We start from the raw sequence: 21,436 nt of genomic DNA, 5'->3' as shown, positions 1-21,436 counted from the left end.
TGCATCAAGCTGATTGTGACCTGCAGAAGCCACCGTACACATCAGTTAATCATGACGCCCGCTGACTTGTGTTGACGGACATTTAGATTTAATGATAAAAAAGGCAGAAATAAAACACAGAGAAGGGAGAAAGGTAATTATATATATGGATGACCTTTCACTTGTTCAATGCATTGATTCAGATCCTCCCCGGTGACAAATTACTTATATTGATTTTTGTCACGTAAATAAAAATCTGTAGTGGCGCTTCCCTCTCGTGTGTGAACCTGCTCAACACCAACAAACTCAAATATCACCGATTGATAAGTAACTTTTTCCAATACGCAGATTTGACACAAGCAGTCCAGCTGATTGTGAGAGAGCGTCCTCTCCTGTCAGTACACGGGAGTACACACCAGAGAAGACGTCGTGGAGCGTTATCCTCGGTGGAGAACAATTAGTCCATCAGTTATAGTCCAAAGCAATCAGCCACCACTTCAATAATCATTTAATTACTTAATTCTTCAGCACAAATGCCAAAGACTCACTGGTTTTAGCTTCTAACATGTGAATGGATCTGCAGGTTTTGGGCTGTTGTGTGGGGGGAAAAAACAAGCAATATGAATAAGTCCGTTTTAGTATTTTAAGTGAAATGATTAATTAATACTTGATAATGAAAATAATCAGTTGTAGCCCTTGTGTTGAATATATGTGATAATTCTTTTTTTTTTTTTTATTGCAACATGTGACAACAGTTGAATATTTTCTAAAAGGATTCAAAGACACTAAAGCCCTTAACTTCTCAAATAAATATTTCTTCACAGATAACACTGAACAGGAACATAGAAACACAAACACTGTTCTTTATTGTTACTTTACACATGATCAGGAATATTCTCTCATCACCCACATTGGAGTTCATTCAGATCTTCCTCTGAACTCTCACACTTGTATATTTGTCATACAATATCAAATTCGGGTGCATCCTAAAAATCACTTTTTAAAAGAGACTGGAAACCTTTCGTCAGGTCCACACTTCATAAAACTATTTTAATCAGAGCACACAAATAATATAACTGGACATTTACAGTACGTACGGTTCACTTTTTAACACAACTCTTAATTTGGTTATAAATATGCATTTAATCGACCTGGTACATAGACATACACCTCTAGTCCTGCTAGACAACATGACGAATTCTATTTGACTTTTGAAGCATATTCAACACGATCTTATATTTGACTCATCTAGGAATAAATCGTAAAGTCTGAAAGGAGTTCATGCTGCACAGGAAACTGTTCTCCGAGTGGCACTTTATTAAACACTGCCATCTAGAGGCGGCTCGCTGAAATAAAGTTCCCATGTCTCCTAACATGCCTTTTAAATTTGAATACCATTTTTTTAAATATAAAAAAAAGATGTGTACCTAATTTATTAGTCAAGATCAATAAATGGACAGGAAATCGTACATTTATTGTCCTTCTGACAGATCGTACACACAAATCCTGGTATCACAAAATATCTTCAGTAATACAGTTGAAAATGAAACCAAATGTCTATTAAAAGACTCATCACTGGTTTCAGGTTATTATTATTACAAGTACAGATGTATTCAGCCACTAAGTAAAGCATTTATTGAAGCAAATCAAGGTTTTCCTCCTCATTATATCAATGGTGTGCCTAAAGACCTGAATGATGAAGTTCACAGTGCCCTAAGAAAGCAGGTGTGCACATGTATCCTTGCAGCACAAGTACTATTCGGTGTTGAGGTTTATGTTATGCTATCGTCTCAGAAACAGACAGATGAATAAGTCAAACATCTGAACCTGCACAAACTCAAAGAGACATTTTTTTTCCTTTCTCGTTTTACAAAAAAAATCAATCGCATGATAAAAATAACATACAAGTGCAAAGTTTTGCCTTTTAAAGCTTGATTGCGTGTTTTTTTTAAAACAGTTTAATATTGACCAATCTCAAAGGGAATCACTGCTACAGTACTTGTTGACACGCTTCAGTCACAATAGGACAAGGATGTGATAAGAATCAGTGGCAATTGAGAAATATTGACAGGAATCAAGCAGTAGCACATGCATGGACGGTGAGGATGGTCATGTCTAAAGTGACACGTTGGCATGAGGACTGAATGACATCGCTAAAATCTTTTGTACAGAAAAAGCATCAATGTTTCCCTCAAGAAACAAAACACTAAAACCTTCTCACGTAGCGTTAACCTCTGTTAGCGATGGAGTAACGCTGGGCTGAGTAAACCTAATAAATACACACGTTGCTGCTGAAGTGTCTTTGAGCAAGACAAACATCTGGTATCCAGCTTTGGTTCTATGTGTCCGTGATGTGAGAGAACAGTGTTTGTGATATTCCCAGCACCACAAACATTACCCTTAAAACTGTCATTTCCATTTCTTTTTTCATTGAAACTTACAGAAAACGTTTGTTTGGTCATTTGAGTAAAACTGTCCCATCAAAGCAGTAGTTCCTAAACCTTTATGTCTGGAGTTTATATAAACCTGGATGTTCTTTAACACTAATAATTATACGAAATTGAAGCCCATGTCTGGTCTGGTAAGCTCCGCAGCCCCAACCGACACCGATGTGCCGAAGTGACACAACCTGAAAAAATGTATCCAATTGTACCATAAAATTCTTTATACGACTTTTTCCACATATGCAGTCGTACTCCCAAAGACCTGTAAACGGACTTTGCTGTGTAAAATCAGAGGGTTTCCCCTTAAAAGGTCAGCCTCAGACCGGCTCCTTGTGGAAAGCTACTTGTTTTTGCAGCACCACCACAGGTTTGGTTACTTCAGCACCGGACAGCTCCATATGATCTCAGAGCCACACTAGTCGCAGCATCTGTCTAAAATAAAAAAGTTTCACTTTCACAGACAATATATCCACAACAGCAAGATGACACCTTCAGCTTTGGCACCAACATCCGTCTCAAAAGCACAGACACTAGGGACTCAAGTAGCAAAGGAGCAAATCCTATGCTTTGAATTTAAAATGCAGTTACTTAATTACACAACAGTCCAAACTATCTGCCCCTCTAACTAATGCTGCAGAAAGGTTACAAAAGTGTATCTTATGACCTTTCATTCAATTTCCAGGGAACCAATAAACAAAAATGTCCCACAGCCAATAGGACGTCAAATCAAAGCTGGCTTCTCTTCCTCATAGTGGCACACTGAACAAGTTGTTCATCAACGGAGGGAAACCTAGTTTTAAAAATCAGCCCTGGAGAGACGTTTGTACTGAACCAACCCTTTTCCTGTGATAGTTATTTTCCCTACGAAGAAGAAGAAGAAGAAGAAGAAGGAGCCGGGTCCCCACAGAGGCAGTGTGTGGTGTACGGTGTTTTCTTTGGAACATACAGCACTGCAGCACATCAGCTAATAGAGCCTGGCTCCCAGAGGGGAGCTCAATATAGGCCACTTTTCCTCTTCCTCCTCTTGAGCTATTAATACACCCAAACAAAAGAAAAGAGGCTTAATGAGGCAGCAACGGGGAACTCGTGCGAACTAAGTTAGACAAGAGCTCGGCAGTTCAGATCCGAGGATTCTAGCTCTTCACACGGCCGACGGATTCTACTTTGCTGTTTCTATTGTGGCTGATGCTGTGAGGGTGAGAGTACAGTCGATGCACGTGGCGCCCTTTTTACGCATTATGTTTGGACACATTTGGCGAGGCCTTTCTGAAGCGGCAAAAAGCAACACAAATAGTGACAAGTGATGCATAGTTTGAAGCATAATAATGTGCTGGATATGGATATTTCAAATCCTATAAAGAATCTCTCAACAAAGACACACACTAAGAAAATTGTCTGAGCTAAAAAAAAAACATCCAAATGATTTCATCAGTTGGACAAAACGCACAGAAACCTTGATGTATATGAAGCATTTCTTTGCATATTTGCATGAAAGGAAAGATCTCATGCAGCTTAGAGCAGCTACCTTGAAGTTAATGCTTTGGTTCAAATTCAGAATGCATTCAAATGGAAGAAGATGAGAGAGTGTGTTTAAATGCACACAGTAGTCAAACTAGTTTGTATCCTGATGAATCAGGAGAAACTGCGTCTAGGCAGCTTCGCATACTGAACACAAATACCTCCGTACACATCAAACAGAGTACAGTATTTCAAATATCAGCATGAAAACAGACTAAAACACACTTGCAAAAAACGATTAAACGATTACTTTCCTAACTCTCCTGGCTAACACCAGTATTGTAACATTGGGACATTACAATATTCAGGCTATTGTAAAAAAAAAAAAAAAAAGGGCTTTTGGTGTTTAAACACCTCAAACAGTAAAACTTCAAAGTCCCGAATTCAATCGGGCCTATTCAAATGTGCAAGTAAACAAACTTGCACATTTCATCAAGCGAGAATCTGCCAAAAACGCCCCTAAAAACAAAGTGAAAGAAGAGGTTGATGTTTCAGTTCACATCATGCACCGGGGACCAAATACTAACCAGATATCTGCCTGAAAACGAGAGCTGTCACACAGTGCAAAGATCACCACTTCAGTCATGCAGTACGACATGGTAACTAGAGCAAGGGAGGGCGTCAACAACAAAAGCATTGTTTGTTTGAGCTCTGTCCTCGGGGACTTGGTGCTTCTATAAAGGGTAGATGGTTTGCAGTAGTTTTAAGACTTTGGGGCAGTGACAAAAGTGGCAACTTTCTGCACCATATGGCATTAAAGATGTCCCAATGTATCACCACCCTTAACTCGGGAGACTTAAACCTGTCCATTACCTGATTTAACTGCATTTTCTTGGCAAATAAAACGTTCCATTTTCAAACAGTTTGGTTCCATCTGAAAAGGAAGCCTCTTGAAGTTGCCCTTTGGCATCTCGGATCTCAGAAAACTCAACCTTAAATGCCTTGACGCAATCACCTCGCACTAAGCTGATTGGAACCGCACAAGGCAAATCCACTGCTGGGGTGAATACTGGCTTGAGGATCGGACCGTAGTCCCACATCAGAGGCAAAATGAAATGGAAATATAGCTCTTCTTGTGGGGTCACATCCCCTCAGGCTCAGTACTCCCCATACATCAATATAGAAAACCACACATTTGGCTGAACACACTACATCCACATTTGGTTGTTCCTATAAAAAGACGTTTACTTTTGCTTTTTTTTTTTTAATCCTTATGAACAAGGATATAACTTTTTTTTTGACCACTGGACATAGCTGCAGTTCAATCCCAAAAATTCACCAGCCTCCAATAAAAAAAGTCCAAAGGACTTTGATAACATACATTTGACAACCATTAACTAGTAGCTAATGGTGTTAATCTCTTCTTGCCTTTAAAAGTCTTACAGTGTCTGCATGACTGTGTAACCTACGAGAAGCATTGATGTCTGATGATTAAAGATGAACGAACAACCATGTGACTACATGGAAACAGTCTTTTGAGCTGATAGGGTAACACATACGCACGTACACAAAAAGACTCACTGTATCCATTATTTCTTTTCAGATCAGTCTCAACCATAAATAAGTTAACAATATAGCTTATCATAAATAAATCTTAGTCTGTAAAATTCACATATAAACAACCTGCTGCATCTTGCAGAGAAGAGGACCGACGTCACACAACGCTGCTGCGTGAAGCGTTTCTTCTCTCCCTTTGACAAAGAAATACAAAGAATCCATGATGTAAACACTACGACTTTCCCTTTAAAACCTCCGGCGGCGTGGACAAAGACAACGGGGCGGACAGAGAGCGAGCTGCGCCTTTATGACGAGACCGAAGATGTCTCTCCGGTGTCTGTCTGGACCTGGGGCGGTAGGGCCGCCCCTTTTTCTCACTGTGGACACTGGTGACAACTTCTTCCTGGTCCGGTCCCTGATTGAAACAGTCTGTGTGAAAGAGAGAGAGAAATGAAAAGGAATAGGCTATTGCTAGTGAAGGTTGATTGACTGATATTGAGGTGTTGCTGCTCCTGCTGCATGCTTTGGCTTTGGAGACGTGCGGACGTCCATGCAATCGAGCCAGATGCAGAGAGCTGCCAGGGACGGAGAGAAAGAGGAGAGAGCCGTCTCCACGCTGGTCCGAGCCATCCCGTGGGTCGTAAAACTGTTTGAATTTCCCTTTTTTTTCTTTTTCCTCCTCTCGCTGTCTTACTGTCCTTCTGAGAAGTGAAAGGCCGGATGCGCCGGTTGGTGCTCGGAGTCAGCTCCCAGGGCCACGGGCGTGGTGACGGGCGTGGTGAGAGGCGTGCTGTTGGAAGGCTCCGGCTTGGTGTTGCCCTCTGGGAAAGTCTTCTCCTGCGACTGGGAGGAGGACGACGAGGAACGGGTGCTCTCACTGGAACTGCTGCGGGTTTCTGTGCTGGTACTCGTCTTTTTCATCTTCCTCCTCTTGGCTAGTGGCGCTTTGTCCACCGTCTGCAAGCGGAACCCTTCCCGCTTACATTTGTTAAATGCCTAGGACAAAGGAAAGGGGATTGGTGAGCCAGTTGTTTTCCAAGGGATGCACCAACCCTGGGATGCAACTCATGATTATCCTAGTAATTATTTCAAAACACCTGTTTTACTTTGGTTAATTAACATACATAATCTCATAATAATCTGTGTTTAAGAGTGGCTTTCTGTAAAGTTCATGAGCAGCAGCAGGTTTCAAGTGATTGTTCAACACGACCCACGTTTCCAAACGGAAGCCCAAAGCGACCTAAAGACTTCCTGACCTACATCTGAAACAAGCGTGCACTGCTGGGCCTTTCTTACATTAAAGGTAGCTTTGACGTAAGTGTGGACGGAGGCAGTGGAGGAGCCAAGAATGTCCGGCGTCATGAGTGGGTTGGAGGACAGCTGGCTGTCGTCCTGGAGCCAGGCATTGTAACGCAGGCCACACATCTTAATCCTCTTGTTTGGGTCCACTGTCAGCAGCTCTGCAGGAACAAGACACGGATAATTATCTTCGGTGCTCCAAATAAGCGAGTGAGGAGGTGATTTCCTCTTCAGGTAGCTCAGTCGCTGTGAGCTACTTTGTGGGTTAAAAGTTCAATCTGTGATCCAATTGTTTAAAAAAAAAAAATGTCTATCCTGTTAATCCTGAAAAACACACGAGTCACACTATTAATCTGTTACAAATGAGATTACACCTGTACTTTGTATGTTCTTAATATGGGAGAGACAATGTGTCACTCACACATTCAAATGTAAATGTGCTCTAACCCACAGCTCCAAGGTGACATAACATCGAACTTCCAGCTCAGTTCAAGACTCTGGCGTTAAGAACAAGGAACACCGGGTCCATCCTCACCTTGGATCAGGTCCTTGGCCTGCTGGGACACATTTCTCCAGGCCTCGCCTTCAAAGGAGAAGTCTCCCAGCTTGATTTTCTTCATAATTTCCTCAGCGCTGGTGTGGCTCAGGCTCTTCTCCTGACATTGAAAAGGCACCTGCCCAGACAACATGGTGTACTGCAAACAAGAGGAAAACCCCCACAATCTGTTTAGTTAAAATAGAAAATGGAAACATTTCGTACAGTCGGTGAGGTGCAGGATATGCTACATGTCGCCTACAATGAGCTGGGAAAGTTTACTGTGTTATAACTAATCTGCTGTTGGAATAAACACATGCTTTGAAGGAGCCCTTGACCGATCACGACTGTCCACAATACTCCACTGTTATGCTGCATGTTGTTGGCCGTGGCTGAGCCAGCACTGAACAGAAGAGCGGTCTGTGCTCAGATGAGTGAACAGGATGCTCTCACCTTGGCCCACTTGCATCTGATTTCTCATTATAATGACAGGGGATGGGAACAGCCCTTTTGGCAGTGGAGGATCAGTCCTGAGCGCTCCCTCCCTCTCTGTGTCGGCTCACTTTGCTTCCAGGGCTTTGTGCACACGGCTTGTCAGTACCCATTTCCTCAAAGCTCCATGAGGCACACTACTCTCATATCCCCCCCAGGGGGCGTCGGTGTAAACTTGCACAGAGAGCCCAGATTGTGTCCGGATGACCGGCCAAGTACAGAGATCTCTCGACCGACCGACTCTCTGCACTCTCCTTTTAATGTCCCTCCTCTACACAGAGAAAGGTTGGATTAAGACCACGTCTCCGCTTTGGGGAAGTAACGTGTCGTATTAGTGCCGTGTTAACCAGCTCTGAGAGCCGGGCCGGTTGCTCTTCGCTCCGTGGTGAGCGTTAAGCTGTGTCAGCTCACCACAGGATGCTGAAGGTTGTCACGCTAAACACGAGAGGGAGATGAATATCATGCAAATACGAATAAACAGAACATGCATACATACATGTGTGCATTCAGACGCTGTATGGAGCTCATGATTAAACAGTAATTTGGTTTTAGAAACGCTTTGGTGAACATTCAAAGTGGCTCAGAGCTGAGGGTTTTTGAAATTTCTCTTTTCAAAATATACATTGATATAATCAGGTCACTTTCCTGCAGCATTGTGGAATGCGGTAGACTAAAGTATACTAGCTATTAAATAGTGATGCTCCTGAATAGAGCTAATCAAGGATCTATTATTCAATCCTACTCTTGACTGAGCATCAATGTCTTCAAACTGAAGGCATCATTCTGATGAGGGGCTCAAGTTCCCTCAGTAACTTTTAACTTGATCATATCAAAAAGCCTAATTTAAACAAGATGCATATTATGAATTATAAAATGTTAATACACTCTGGGTTTTAAAAGTTGAATACCATCCTCTCTGCATAAATGTTCGCAGAAGTGGATTTGTTTCTCAAGCAAAGCAACATCTCTGGCCATTAATCATTTGGATTGTTTACAATCTTTGTTCAAATTGCTGTAAAATAAAATACTTAACGGGCGGCTGATTTGATTATTTCCCATGCGGATAATGTGGAGTTAATAATGAATGATTCTCCATCAGTTCAGACTTGATGTTAACCGGAGCAGGGCTCTGGTGTCCCACACTCACTCACCAGAATGACCCCCAGACTCCACAGGTCACAGGACTCATCATAGCCGTCATACTTGAGTATCTCTGGTGCTGCGTATTGCAGGGTGAAGCAGGGAGTCTTCAGGAGCTGATTGTCTGGTGGTTTGAGGCGAGCAAAGCCGAAGTCTATGATTTTTATCTCAGAGTTCTCACTCTCGTCTGTGAAGAGCAGGTTCTACGGAGCAATTGGAGACACGAACAGCAATCATTTCTTTCTGCTCAGTAAAACTGGTCCGCTCAAGAGTGAACCAAATTAGACATCAAGACTTGTCTGACCAGGTACTTTTGACCCATGTTAGGGTCAAACAATTTGACTCTTGTTTTGTGGAAGATTGCAGAGTCAGAATGGCAATACGACACATCATAACAAGTTCAGAGAAACACAGTCATTCCTTTTAAAAGCTTATGATTCAGTGTGTCTGTATTCATCAAAAACACACAAACTTTGCTCCGACAGAAAACAATTTTGAGCAGCGGTCCTGCTGAGTGTGCGTCCAATACCTCCGGTTTAAGGTCCCTGTGCACCACTCCGACGTCGTGCATGTGACTGACGGCCGACACCAGTTTTCGCATGATGCGGCTGGCCTCCGTTTCGCTGAAATGCTGCTTCCTGCGGATCCTCTCCAGCAGCTCCCCTCCACCAAGCAGCTCCAGAACCAGGAACGTGTGGAGCTACAGCGCACAAACACACAGAATACATTTACAATCAATTGTAACCCATATACTTTGATATCCTCTGAAATTGCTTTTACAGCTTGAAGTGCATGGTGGAAGCAGCTGAATCTTAACGTGTGAAATGGTGGATGAGAATTTTTCTGTTGCATAATAAATATAGGAGAGAAAAAAAGAAGCCTATTCCTGATGTTGAGATCAAACTATAATGGTATTGAGTAAAAGTGAAAGGGGCAAACAAAGTGGGAAGGGAATAATGTGTCTGGGCGGTGGGGTAGGGTTTCTCATTAGCGCTGGGCTTTGGGAACAAAAGCAGGACTCGGTTGAGGCGAAGCGAGACAGCGATGCTTTGATCTGGGTCACAGGCCTCTGAGGTACAGTAATAACCCCACTGAGCTCATCAGGACTAAAGTGGTGCTCCTGGGCTTGAAGGACCGGGGCTAATGAACCTGTACACAGTCAGCCACACGGACGCACCATCGCAATAACCGAGGTAAGCTACGGTTTCAACACATGCACACTTAGTTTGGTTCGAGTGTGCGGCTCGATTAGCAACACGAGTAAATCTAGGTTGTTTCTGTTTGGTGGCAAGAAATGGACGTTTGAACAGCTGCAGTTTAAAAATACCTTTAGTGTGAAACATCGAGCACACGGGGAGATGTTTATAAGACAATACATGGAGAGATAAAGAAAGACCTCGAGGCCTTCTAGCATCCCCATTAATCTGCCTTGTTCCAGTTCTAGGACTTGTTAAAGCTGCAGTCAATGAGTCTGTATCCGCAGCAGTGAACCTTACCTGGTCGTGGTAAATTTCATGTAGCTTGACAATGTTAGGGTGGCCATCACAGAGCTTCAGGGCCGCCATTTCCCGCTGAGTCTGTGCCTCCATCCTACAGCAAACACACGCAGGAAGCCAGATAACGGTCACGAAATACAACGTAAACACACACACACACACACACACACATACATACACACACACAAACACACACAGTTGAGGCAGAAAGTCACTTTTGCAGAGGGCGGTTTTTGGAATTATTTAACAGGTTTTCAGGGCATTTTCTTCTGCTTTGTTCTTTCCCCACAAGGTTCAGTTCTCAAATTCTGACATTTTTCATTTCAGAGTCCTTTCTATCCTTTTTAAAGTGCTGTTTTGCTCTGCTGATTGTTTTCACCCCGATACGGACATATCGGGATCACACGTTTGTGTCCGGTGGATTGCCTCAGTGAGGCTCACTCTTATTAGAGCCATAATATTTGAGTGTAGGAGTGTAGTGTAGGACTGCAGTCAACACACACGATCAAAGCTTGTTGTTTTTTTTGCATTTTCCAGCAAAAATAAACAGGTTTGTGAGCAGAGATGCATTTACATTTATTTAACCCACGTCTGGCAACCTTTAACAGGCTAATAAGGCAAATAAAATCAGAGAAATGTGACATTATTTAGCGTTCATCAATTTAAGACAACAAACTCATTTCATATTCTTTGAAAGATTGTGTTTAGAGTAGGCTGATAAGGGTCCAAGTTCTGCCAGGGAGAGGTGGAGGGTGGCAGACTGATGTATCCAGTGAAACTATAAACATCACACAGCCAGAAGCATCTGAGTAGACAAACACAGCGGAGCAGGCAGGATGTGAGTTTGTACCTCTTGCTGACGATCTTGACTGCGTATTTCTGTCCGGTCTTCTTGTGTGTGCACCGTCTGCAGATGGAGAAGCTGCCCTCTCCTAAAGCGCTGTCCTTCAGGTCCATCTCATAACTCACATAGAACAGTGAGTCCTGCAGAGCAACAGTGGACCAAAACAAGATGTTTGGTGAAATAAACATTTAAAAAACGGAGACAAATCACCAAAGTGTTCAATAATTACAAATGGCCTCAATTGAAGAATGGTCTCAATGTTGTGAGGTCTTTCATTAAAATGGGGTTAAGTGAAATGTAGTTAAATTAAGTTAAATTAAGTCTTTGCACACTCTGATTGCAGCTATATCTTATCTATCTTTTCTATAAAGAACACTGGAACTACTGCTGCTTACATTACATAAATCATGTCCTTGGTACACTTTCTTGATAATCCATATTATGTCTCATTCTCTACACAAAGATTCATACAGGTGAGGATTAAACTTCTCAAATTTAAGTCTGATCTAGAGTTCGTATACACAGTATTTATACTAAACATATCACCTAATTCAATAACTACTGAACCCTGGAGCCTTTTAACTGCTGTGTCTCTAGTTTTACATTTTTTCTTTTATAAATACAGCTTTTTCTATGCGATTATGAAATTCAAAATAGTTTTTGTTTTATGATCTTAAAACATTTATCACCACCCAGTGATCTGCAGCAGTCCATGAAAACCAGTTTAGGGAGCAACCCAGTACACTTCTCTTATTGTGCAATGTTCTAAAGTTTCAGTTTAAAAGAGAAACGTGGAAGTGACAAATATACGAAATGTATGAAAATCTAGATTATCCAGATCTGTACTAAGATATTAAAGATCACCGCAAGACAAGACAAGAAGCTGTTCAGCAGCTTCCTGTTTGTGACAGAAAATGGCATAAAAACATGTAGAGCACGGTGAGCTGAGGCGTTCTTGGAATTGTGAGCACATTTGGAGCATATTGTTCCCCGACTGCTTGGCTGAAACTTCCCTTTTCAATTTTAATTAAACATTGCTGAGAGCTTTTTGGCTGAAAAGCATTAAAAAGATTAATTATAATCCTGACCACCAATATACCAAATTTGATAATAAATCTTGAAAAACAGCACAGTTTGCAGAAGGTACCCAGGATGTTGATGATAAGATTGGAACCCAATGAACCCACAAAAGGCAGCGCTCTGCTAGCTTCTCAAAAGCATTACGCTGAACAGAAACACAAGTGCATTAATCAACAAGCATCGCTAAATAAACAGGGCCGTGCCTGAAAACTGAGTAAAAGAAGTACAGTAAGAAAAAAAAGTTTGAGTGGAGAGAAGAGAAGAGACGGATGAAGAAATATCATCGGTCAGTGACAGCAGCCATTAGCGTAAGTGTGTTTGTGCCGGGGGATCCAAGTCCATTCATCTTACCTTCATCATGGCGCTTCGGGCCACCGCAGCAGAGCCCGGCCTCTCGGAGCCTCCGCACAGCTGGACAGGGTCGTCCATCACCACATTCCTCTTGAACAGGATGGAGGGGGCCATGAAAGAGTAGCCCTGCACACAGGAACACATGAACTCTACGTGTTTACGTTTAAAATGAGGGTCGGACGATAAGGACAGAGGGAAATGAAACAACCAATGCTGCAGTTTACAGCCTCAGAAATAGCTTGCAGCATTCAAATCCTCCTGATTACACTGTATTTTATACATTACAGTCATTTATAGACACTTAACGTGCTTTACATAGTTCCATATTTACAGTGAAACTTAAAATTGTTGTTTTTCTTCAGATGTTTCTATATCAAACCAGCCTGTCAGCTCCACAAATAACCCAATTCTGTAAATGTGTGAGTGACAGTGGCCGTCCAGCTGTTCCTATTGTTAGACCTGTCATTGTGGAGCGCTGCCTGCTTAATTCCAGCTGTGGGGAACCCAAAGCTTTGAGACGGCATTAATCTCTCTCTCCCTTTTCCCCCCCGACACACACACAGCTGTTTGGTATGTAGTGACAGCCATGGATGGACGGAAGGATGGGTGGTGAATGAATGAGATGCCCTAAATTGCCGGGCTTGAATATTTGATTGCTCTGCTGTGAAATTACATCTTGGCGCTCTTAATGCAATTTTAATTTTGTTTTGTGAGGCACCGTGGGGGAGCAAGTGCACGATTTTAAATTGGGATTGCTGTCGTTATCTCAGAGATTGCTAGGCTTGCAAATTATAAAGAACCCAAAATTTCAGACTATGTGAATGGCAGCTGAGAGCGAAAAAAAGCCAAGATGAAGTTGGCAATCAAAGACTGAAGGCGTAACCGAGACAGACGTGGTGATGCTCTCAAAGTGTAACCTTTTATTCCACGAGAGAAGCCCGTTAATGGATCTATTGATCTGCCGAGCTCAAGGATCCAGAAGGCAATCAGAGTTGAAATTTCATGCGATACATCAGACAGCCATCAGCTGGCACAGAGTTGTGGGCCATATTATGGTTCAAAGCTACATCAAAAATAGTCATTCACATCTGTTACTTCAATAAGAGCTGCATATGGCAGCAATTACGTCAATAAAAGACTCTTTAGTCAATTTGAAATACCAGTGCACACAGACAGACTCATGTTGACTTACAGCAACCTTTTGAGGACATTCAAAACTTCACTTGATTACTTGAATTGCTCTGGAGTATGACAAATATAGTCACAGACAAAAAGTGGATAATGTATAATGCAATTTTTCATCCGTGTCAACACCTCACACGGCCCGCTACCGAAACCCAGACGAAACACGAGCACAAAGCAGATAGAAGTGGCGTCCTGTGCAATGACCTGCAGGGAGCACAAAGCAATGTTCCTATATGTAGACAACTAAACAATGAGTCACAAACCCATAACTCCCACCTGAAAGATGCGGTCACAGTTCTGAGGCAGCGCTGCGGGAGAGTAGGTGGGGTCCATCTCTGTGAACTCCTCTGCAAAGTTGCTGACATCCAGCTCATCTCGAATCACCGGCTTAAACGGGGCAGGCAGCTTCTTAGCTGCCAAGTCCTCCCAGTTTATTTTCTAAAGTGAGTTTAGAAAAAGAAAAACATTGTGGTCCATCCCCCATCCTTATTAACCTAGCTTATACAAACACTCCGTTTTTCTGAATGCTACTCACTCAAAAGCAGCCCCATTATGTGGAGCAACAGCCCACCCTGCCACTTACGTTTTCTAAATATTGTGAAATATTCAAGACAAGCAATGAGCTCCACCTGGTAAAACGGGTGTTTTTTGACAGACTCCGCTCCATTAGGACCCGAGCCCAGTCTCTTCTTTGGATCTTTAACGAGGAGTCGCTGGATGAGGTCTTTGGCCAGAGGACCCATATCTTTGGGGAACGGAGGGTCCTTTTTTAAAATCCTCCTGTGACGTGTGAGACAGACATGGTCAGTGTTGCAAAGTGATTTAACAGAAAGGTTGGCTGAAACCTGTGGCTGACGATCAGGGAGAATCCATACTTGGCAATGTCTGTGTGCGAGTTCTCATTTCCATCAACGGTGAAGGGTGATCCGCCAGTCAAAAGCTCATACATCAACACGCCGAGGCTCCACCAGTCCACCGCCTGGAATGCATGAAAGCAACCAGCCGTGACTTTGGTTTAACAAGACGAAACGAAGAAATCTCACTGGAGAGCTCACGCATTCAGGGATACAGAGCGGAGAGCCTGGGCTGCTTGATTTGATCAAACAGATGACAGCATAAAACATAAAACTACACATTACCATGTCATGTCCAGACTCTCCTCCTTCCACAATTTCTGGAGCCATATATTCAATGGTGCCACAGACAGAAAACGCCCTTTCCACCTGTTTTAACAAAGGGACAAATCAAAAGACACACCTTAGAATAACAATACGACAACAAATGATTCTTAGTGCCTATGCCTGCAAGAGGGCGGGACTTTTTTTTTAAATCTTAAGTATTGAATATATAAGAAAAATAATCTTTGCCAATGTCTTATGAGGAAGGAAATGCATTCATCAAGTTTGTTCGACCTCAAGGATCCAAACAATGCGTTTTGGTGATACACACACACACACACACACACACACATTCTGTACCTGATCAAATTCTTTACTGAGGCCAAAGTCTGTGAGAACTATATGACCGCTTGAATCCAGAAGAATATTCTCAAGTTTCAGGTCCCGGTAGACAATCCCAAGCTGCAAAAAGAAAGCGACAGCGGGGGCAGTGAAACACAATGCATATGTACATCAATAGATGACGTGTTGGATGTGTTGAATCCGGGGTTACCTTGTGTAGATGTTCTAGCGCCGACACAATCTCTCCACTGTACAGAGCAACTTCTAGCTCCTTAAATCGCACATTTTGCACCAAATGTGTGAAGAGCTCCCCGCCATTTACATAATCTACAACAAAGGATATCATGCATGTCACGTTTCATCCAAAATAATATGCAGGTTAATTATTTTACAGGGAAGTGCAAATACTTCTTTTAAATTTCAGTTTACAAATTCACTCCGCTGGTGAAAACCCATTATGGGTTAAAGACAATCATCAGTCTTTTCATTTTACTTGTACAAGCATAGCACAGAAGGCAGTTTCCTATAAAACATCCTCACCGAGAATGAGGTGCAGCTTGGTGTCCGTCTGGAAGGCGTAGTGAAGCGTGACGAGGAACGGCGACTGGCGAATGTGCTCCAGGACTTGCCGCTCGGTCCGTGTGTGTTCAGCAGTCTTTGCCTTTTGTACAATGGTGGCCTTCTTCAAAACCTTCATGGCATACAGCTTCCCAGCATCATGACCACTCACTTTCCTCACCAGGAACACCTTGCCATATGCTGGTGGTTCAAATAAACAAGGACAGACCATTAAAACACACAATACTGGATGCCAGACTGGCATGCAAATTGTCAACTAAATGTGACCTTCTGGTAAACACAGAGAGGGACTAAAGTTAAAATATTCACTCACCTCCTGTCCCGAGGACCTTTAAAAGCTCAAAGTTTTCAATGCCCACCCTCTCGACGTGGCCTGTCAGGTTGGCTGAAGTCAGAGGAGAAACAAAATATTACAAGATGATGAGATAAACCACTCAATTCATATATATATAAACAGAAGGATACAATACAAAAGAACATTAAATAACAAACATAATGTTACAGTATGTAGATTTATTCATTATTGGGTTATTCCGTCACAGAAAATGATGTGAGAGGGTACATATTCACATCTGTACAAAATGACACAATATTAATGAGTAGTTGCAAGCAAAGAGTAATAAAGAAATATTTCCATATTAAGTATTTTAGCATTCACTAAACCAAAACATTGAAGATATGAATCGGTACAAGTAGTCGATGCAGATTGGATTATAAGTGAAGGGTCGGATTCATAAATAAAACAATACTGAAGTCTTTAGACCACCTCTAGTCCTGGTCCTTCTGTACAGTATACAGCTGTTACATGCAGCCTCTGGTCACAATCAGTGAAGAAAGTCTATTGAATACTGTGACACAGCCAAGTTGTAAATACATTTGAAACGGATCAGCTGTTTTAAGCCGTTGTTTCCAAAGGCTGGACACCAATGGGCCCGTTACATCACCTTACTGTCATGTACTGTACTTTTTGTTTTGTAACCGGTGCCCGTGCTATAAATAATGTATTCTTCTATTTCTTTTTGATACAAAGAGACTCTCAGCCATGACGCTTTGAGGCAAATGAAGTCAAACTCTGCAAAGCTAAAAGGTTGCAGAAGTGAGCTTTAAACTGGAGGATCAGCGATTGAAAACACGGGACAAGTTAGGAAAGTCTGAGTGGTGGTAGAATAAATGCATAGCCAACAGTAACAGCCTGAGTATGTTGCACAGGTGAATTTGTTTAACTGAAATATATGCAAATGCTGCAGAGACCACCCCGTGCATAATCAGTAAACTTCCTTCATGTAAACAAAGATCTAAAAAAAGTGATCACCTTCCAAGCAACTGCAGGCAAACTTGCAACATTAACGAGCAAAATAATTGTAATTATCTTCCATCAGCGATCTACAGCGAAGTCAGCACACACTGTGTGAGTGACTCCTGGAGTCTTTCTAAATCATGGTTTCCTCGTACAGATGACTGAGCATAGCACGCTCTCAGACATGCATGTCCTTTGTAGTGAACACATCCATTCTGTCTCACGCTGTGAAAATAGGCTACTGAGCAATTAAAGCGGCTGATTTAATCCTTTTCCGCTGCTTCTCCCGTTACGCACGAGAAGAAATGCTGCAACCATTAGACACTTTGAGTGAGTACTATATCATTTCAAAACAACAACAACAACAACAACACTGTCCTTCAGATCTGAGGTCAAGGGTTTAGGTTGCATAACACCCTTGTCAAGCTCATCTGCCAAGTACAAGTTTGATTTTGGTGTTTATTAATAGACCGACAGAGGTGTCCAACCAGATGATTTCCTTACTGTTGGACAAGAGGCGTCTCTTCAGTCTACACGAGAGATATGACACCTGAAAATAAAAAGCTTACCTTGAATAACGTATTTTGGTTTGTGTGATTGAACTTAAAAAACCCAACATCTAAAAGGCAACTCAATATATTTGTATTGTGCAAAAGCATCAACACAACTATGATTAACCAAAACATACAATTATGTCCCCTATCATATATTTTTCCAATTTTCCATACAAAAATCCTATATGTAGCCGGAAGATAATGATACATGAATGGACTTAGTAGGTATCTTTTTTATCTTGCTGTATTGTCACAGGTAAGTCAAAAGAGAGCAGGGTACACCTAAGCAGGGTTGATGATGCAACAGCTATGAATGCTCTGTAAATTCTAAACAAACGAGAAAAAAACGAGTAACAACTAGACTGACTGCATATTTAGGGCAGGACAGTGAATGGGGGTGCAGCATAGTCATGTTGCAGCCTGAACAGCAGCACTGTGTCATTATAAAGCAACTTCATTCAGCAGTCAAAACAACCACCTTCAATCATAAATGGTTAGGAAATGTAATATAACTTCCTGTTGATTCACTTAAAGACACATGTTTTGAGATGCCAAAACAAAAAGCCAGTAGGATTCAGCACAGCTGTCACATGTTTACCTGGAGCATGGTGTTGAATAAATACATCTATCAACCATCATTTCGAGAAGCAACAGTGCACCTCTGCCCTCTTATGATTTGCAGAATGAAACCAAGCTAACATTTACTCTATAGAGACTTGACAGCACTGCAGCTTTCTGCTCTTCGTTGGCTGAGGAGAAGTTAGCTGTGACCGCTAACAGACCAGGCAAAAAAACTGCCAAAAGCCAACTAATTTAACGTTAGTAATTAACGTTAAGTAAAGGCGTTCACAGTAGCATAAACTGGCACGATGCCATGCTTTACAGCCGAGTTACATGTTAACAATTAAGTTAGCTTTAGCTAATGTTATGTAGGTTACCTGGGTTTACTACGGTTGGCAGTTAGCTTAGCTAACATAAGTAAAACGGTTAGGTAACGTTAGTTTGCAAGAGATAGCAGTACGTTAGCCTAACGAGTAAGGACAGTCGGCTAACGTTAGCCTTGCTTGAGTAGCGTTAACGTTACTCACTATAAATGCCCGTTGACAGTGACAGTTGTCTCTCTTACAAGCTAGCCAGTCAGCGTTAACAATATTCGTGCGGGTGCACGTGTCTCCCGACAGATACATTAACGACTGCATCAAAAAGTTTAGCTCGCAGATAACTTACCATTTTTCAGCTCGTGTTTCACAGTAAAGAGGTCACCTTCTCTGGAAGATCCCTCCATCGGGGATGGCATCGTAATTTCCTGCTCCAGTTATGTTCAAAGATATGCGTCTCAGACAAGGTTACGTTCACTAGTTTGCAATATTAATTTGCAACAAATTAATTAGCAAGTAAAGAGAGTTAAACACCTGTTACTGAGGCGCGACATTTAACCAATATATGGGCAGAATGTGGCTGCTAAACCTAGCAGCAAGCATGCCCAAAGGAAACACTTGCTTCTTCCAGTACACTACCACTACCTTCGCAACCAGACGGTTCCTCTTCGCTGATTGGTGTTGCTATGTGAAGATCTGACCTCTGATTGGCTCTTTCATGTTAGCGACAAATGGACCCGCCTTCATTATTAGACTGGCGCTGACTTCACTTGAGTACATGCTCCTGTCAAAAGTCAGACATGCGACACATTTAAGTGCAATCATCAAAAAGTCATAGATAGATAGATAGATACTTTGTTAATCCCGCAAGGGGAAATGTGTTCGCTACAGCAGCATTATGATACAGGTAAGCAATCAAAGTAACAGCGTAAAAATAAAAAAATTAGAGTATAAAAATGCACAATATATACAATACATATAACAGAGTAACAAATATTAAATTAAAAAAATGCACAATATATACAATGAAATATAATAATATTAAATTAACTAACTAAGCAGTAGTGCAAAGTTAAATTAATTAACTAAACGGTAGTGCAAAGTTAAATGAATTAACTAAACAGTAGTGCAAAGATCTTTTAACCAACAACAAACAAACAACAGTGGTGAAAGAAGTAATCTTTTGAAAGTAGCAATGCTATAGTGTAAAAAATACTTTGCTACAAGTAATGAATCCTGCATTTAAAAACACACAAGTATTAGTAAAAGTACCAAAAGTAAAACACTCATTATAGGAGCCATTTCAGAATAATATATATATATATATATATATATATATATATATATATATATATATATCATATTATTGAATTATAAGTATTGATGCATCAATGTGTCCGTGCTGCAGCTGGTAAAAGTCATAATTCATTGGTTGATTATATATTTTGTAGCCTATTAATAACTGATAATACAAACTAATGCTATCAAATACATGTAGTGGAGTAACAAATACTTACAATACTCAAAAAAAGTAGTCTAGTAGAAGTTTAAAATGTTTAAAATTGTAAATTTCCGAAATACTGGGAATAGTATTGTAAATGTAACAGAATTTAATTATGTAGTTCGTCAATTTGTACACAGGGTGTCACCTTTGTACTATATTCGATACAGAGATCAGGAAAGAACTTTCACATTTTTTAGACTTTCTATATATCTTTTTCTGTTTTTGTGAAATATTGGATAACCTCTTTGAGGATCAAACTGCGTTTTAGAGGAATGTCTCTTGGGTAGAACGGCTAACAACACCTAGATATCTGAATCATGAAAAGGCCAAATAATTGGAAATTGGTTCTCTACTCCCAGCTATTTTTTGGAGTACACTCATGGTTTTGTGATACAATGATCTTACTATTTAAAAAAAATGCTGTGCAGTCAGTCTGCTTGTATTTGCATTTTGCTTAATTTTGTATGTAGAGGAAATTGTCTGGAATCTAAACTGTGTGGCTGCAGAGACCTGCAGAATAAACAATTTGCAGGCCAAAAAACTAAAACAATATTTATTTTATACAAACCTAACAACAGGTATATAAAATACAACTTTTTCCTTGTGCTTTATGGTTACATGTTATGGAACATAACATACAGTGAACAACAGTTCAACACACCCAGAGGTAAACACGTAATTATCATTAAATATTAAGTAAGATAATTAAAACAACATGTTACTGATAGCCCTACATTTTAAATATCATCACAGTTTTTTGTTGTTTTGTAATAAGATGATCTGCCACTGTCAGTAATCACACTCCCTGTCTCTCGTAAACTGATGGATAGTTAAAGGTTATGACAGGGAGGTGTCAAGATATGTTAAAGATATGTAAAGTTAAAATAAAAACAAATATCTTCCTAAAATATGTGGCTTTCAAAATCTGTAAACTTACCAGAACAGTTATTTTACAGTTGAACTGTTTTCTACCTCCGCCCTGTGGTAGTATGCTGCTATTGCTTTGATTTAAGTCTAATCATATTTTTTTTACATTGCTGGTTTGCCACATGCACACCTTTGTGTTTTTTCTGCATTTTTTTCCTAAAATAATTTGAATGACAAGGTGAAATTTAAAACAAATCATTTCCAGTCTTATTCATTCAGGTGTCTCGGGAAGTGGCAGAGTAGGAGGCGTTACTTAGTTCTTGAACGACCAATGAGCTGCGAGTTCCTTGGAGTGAGCCAATGGGATGCGGCTATTTTCACTGAACGCCAATCAGCTGCTGAGCTGACTGATCCGGTTTCCGGAAGTGGTACAAATT

The 21,436-nt window shown here is 41.1% G+C and overlaps 1 protein-coding gene across 1 annotated transcript; it reads right to left on the bottom strand.

Moving 5' to 3' along the window:
• Window positions 1-844: 844 nt before the first annotated feature.
• Window positions 845-19,122, bottom strand: rps6ka5 (ribosomal protein S6 kinase, polypeptide 5). Its single transcript, XM_079174270.1, has 17 exons — window positions 18,978-19,122; window positions 16,213-16,284; window positions 15,861-16,079; window positions 15,532-15,647; window positions 15,339-15,440; window positions 15,000-15,083; window positions 14,736-14,839; window positions 14,490-14,640; window positions 14,137-14,298; window positions 12,676-12,801; window positions 11,251-11,384; window positions 10,401-10,494; window positions 9,434-9,604; window positions 8,916-9,107; window positions 7,273-7,432; window positions 6,735-6,898; window positions 845-6,434 (listed from the first exon to the last, which is right to left on the bottom strand). Exons 1-17 carry the CDS (start codon window positions 19,045-19,047, stop codon window positions 6,129-6,131), a joined length of 2,427 nt encoding a protein of 808 aa, XP_079030396.1. The 5' UTR covers window positions 19,048-19,122; the 3' UTR covers window positions 845-6,128.
• Between the last annotated feature and the right edge of the window lie 2,314 nt (window positions 19,123-21,436).

This window comes from Pholis gunnellus, assembly GCF_910591455.1.
Source record: "Pholis gunnellus genome assembly, chromosome: 15".
Lineage (NCBI taxonomy): Eukaryota > Metazoa > Chordata > Actinopteri > Perciformes > Pholidae > Pholis > Pholis gunnellus.
This window is presented reverse-complemented; position numbering and strand designations above follow the sequence as displayed.

What these genes read in the sequence shown, in the direction of transcription:
- rps6ka5 (XM_079174270.1), bottom strand. Translation starts at nt 19,047, where the DNA reads ATGCCATCCCCGATGGAGGGATCTTCCAGAGAAGGTGACCTCTTTACT. An exon ending in GAGAGTCTGGACATGACATG is followed by an intron (nt 14,840 to 14,999) that starts GTAATGTGTAGT and finishes CATGCATTCCAG; the next exon opens with GCGGTGGACTGGTGGAGCCT. An exon ending in CCCGAAGCGCCATGATGAAG is followed by an intron (nt 11,385 to 12,675) that starts GTAAGATGAATG and finishes GTTGCTCTGCAG; the next exon opens with GACTCACTGTTCTATGTGAG.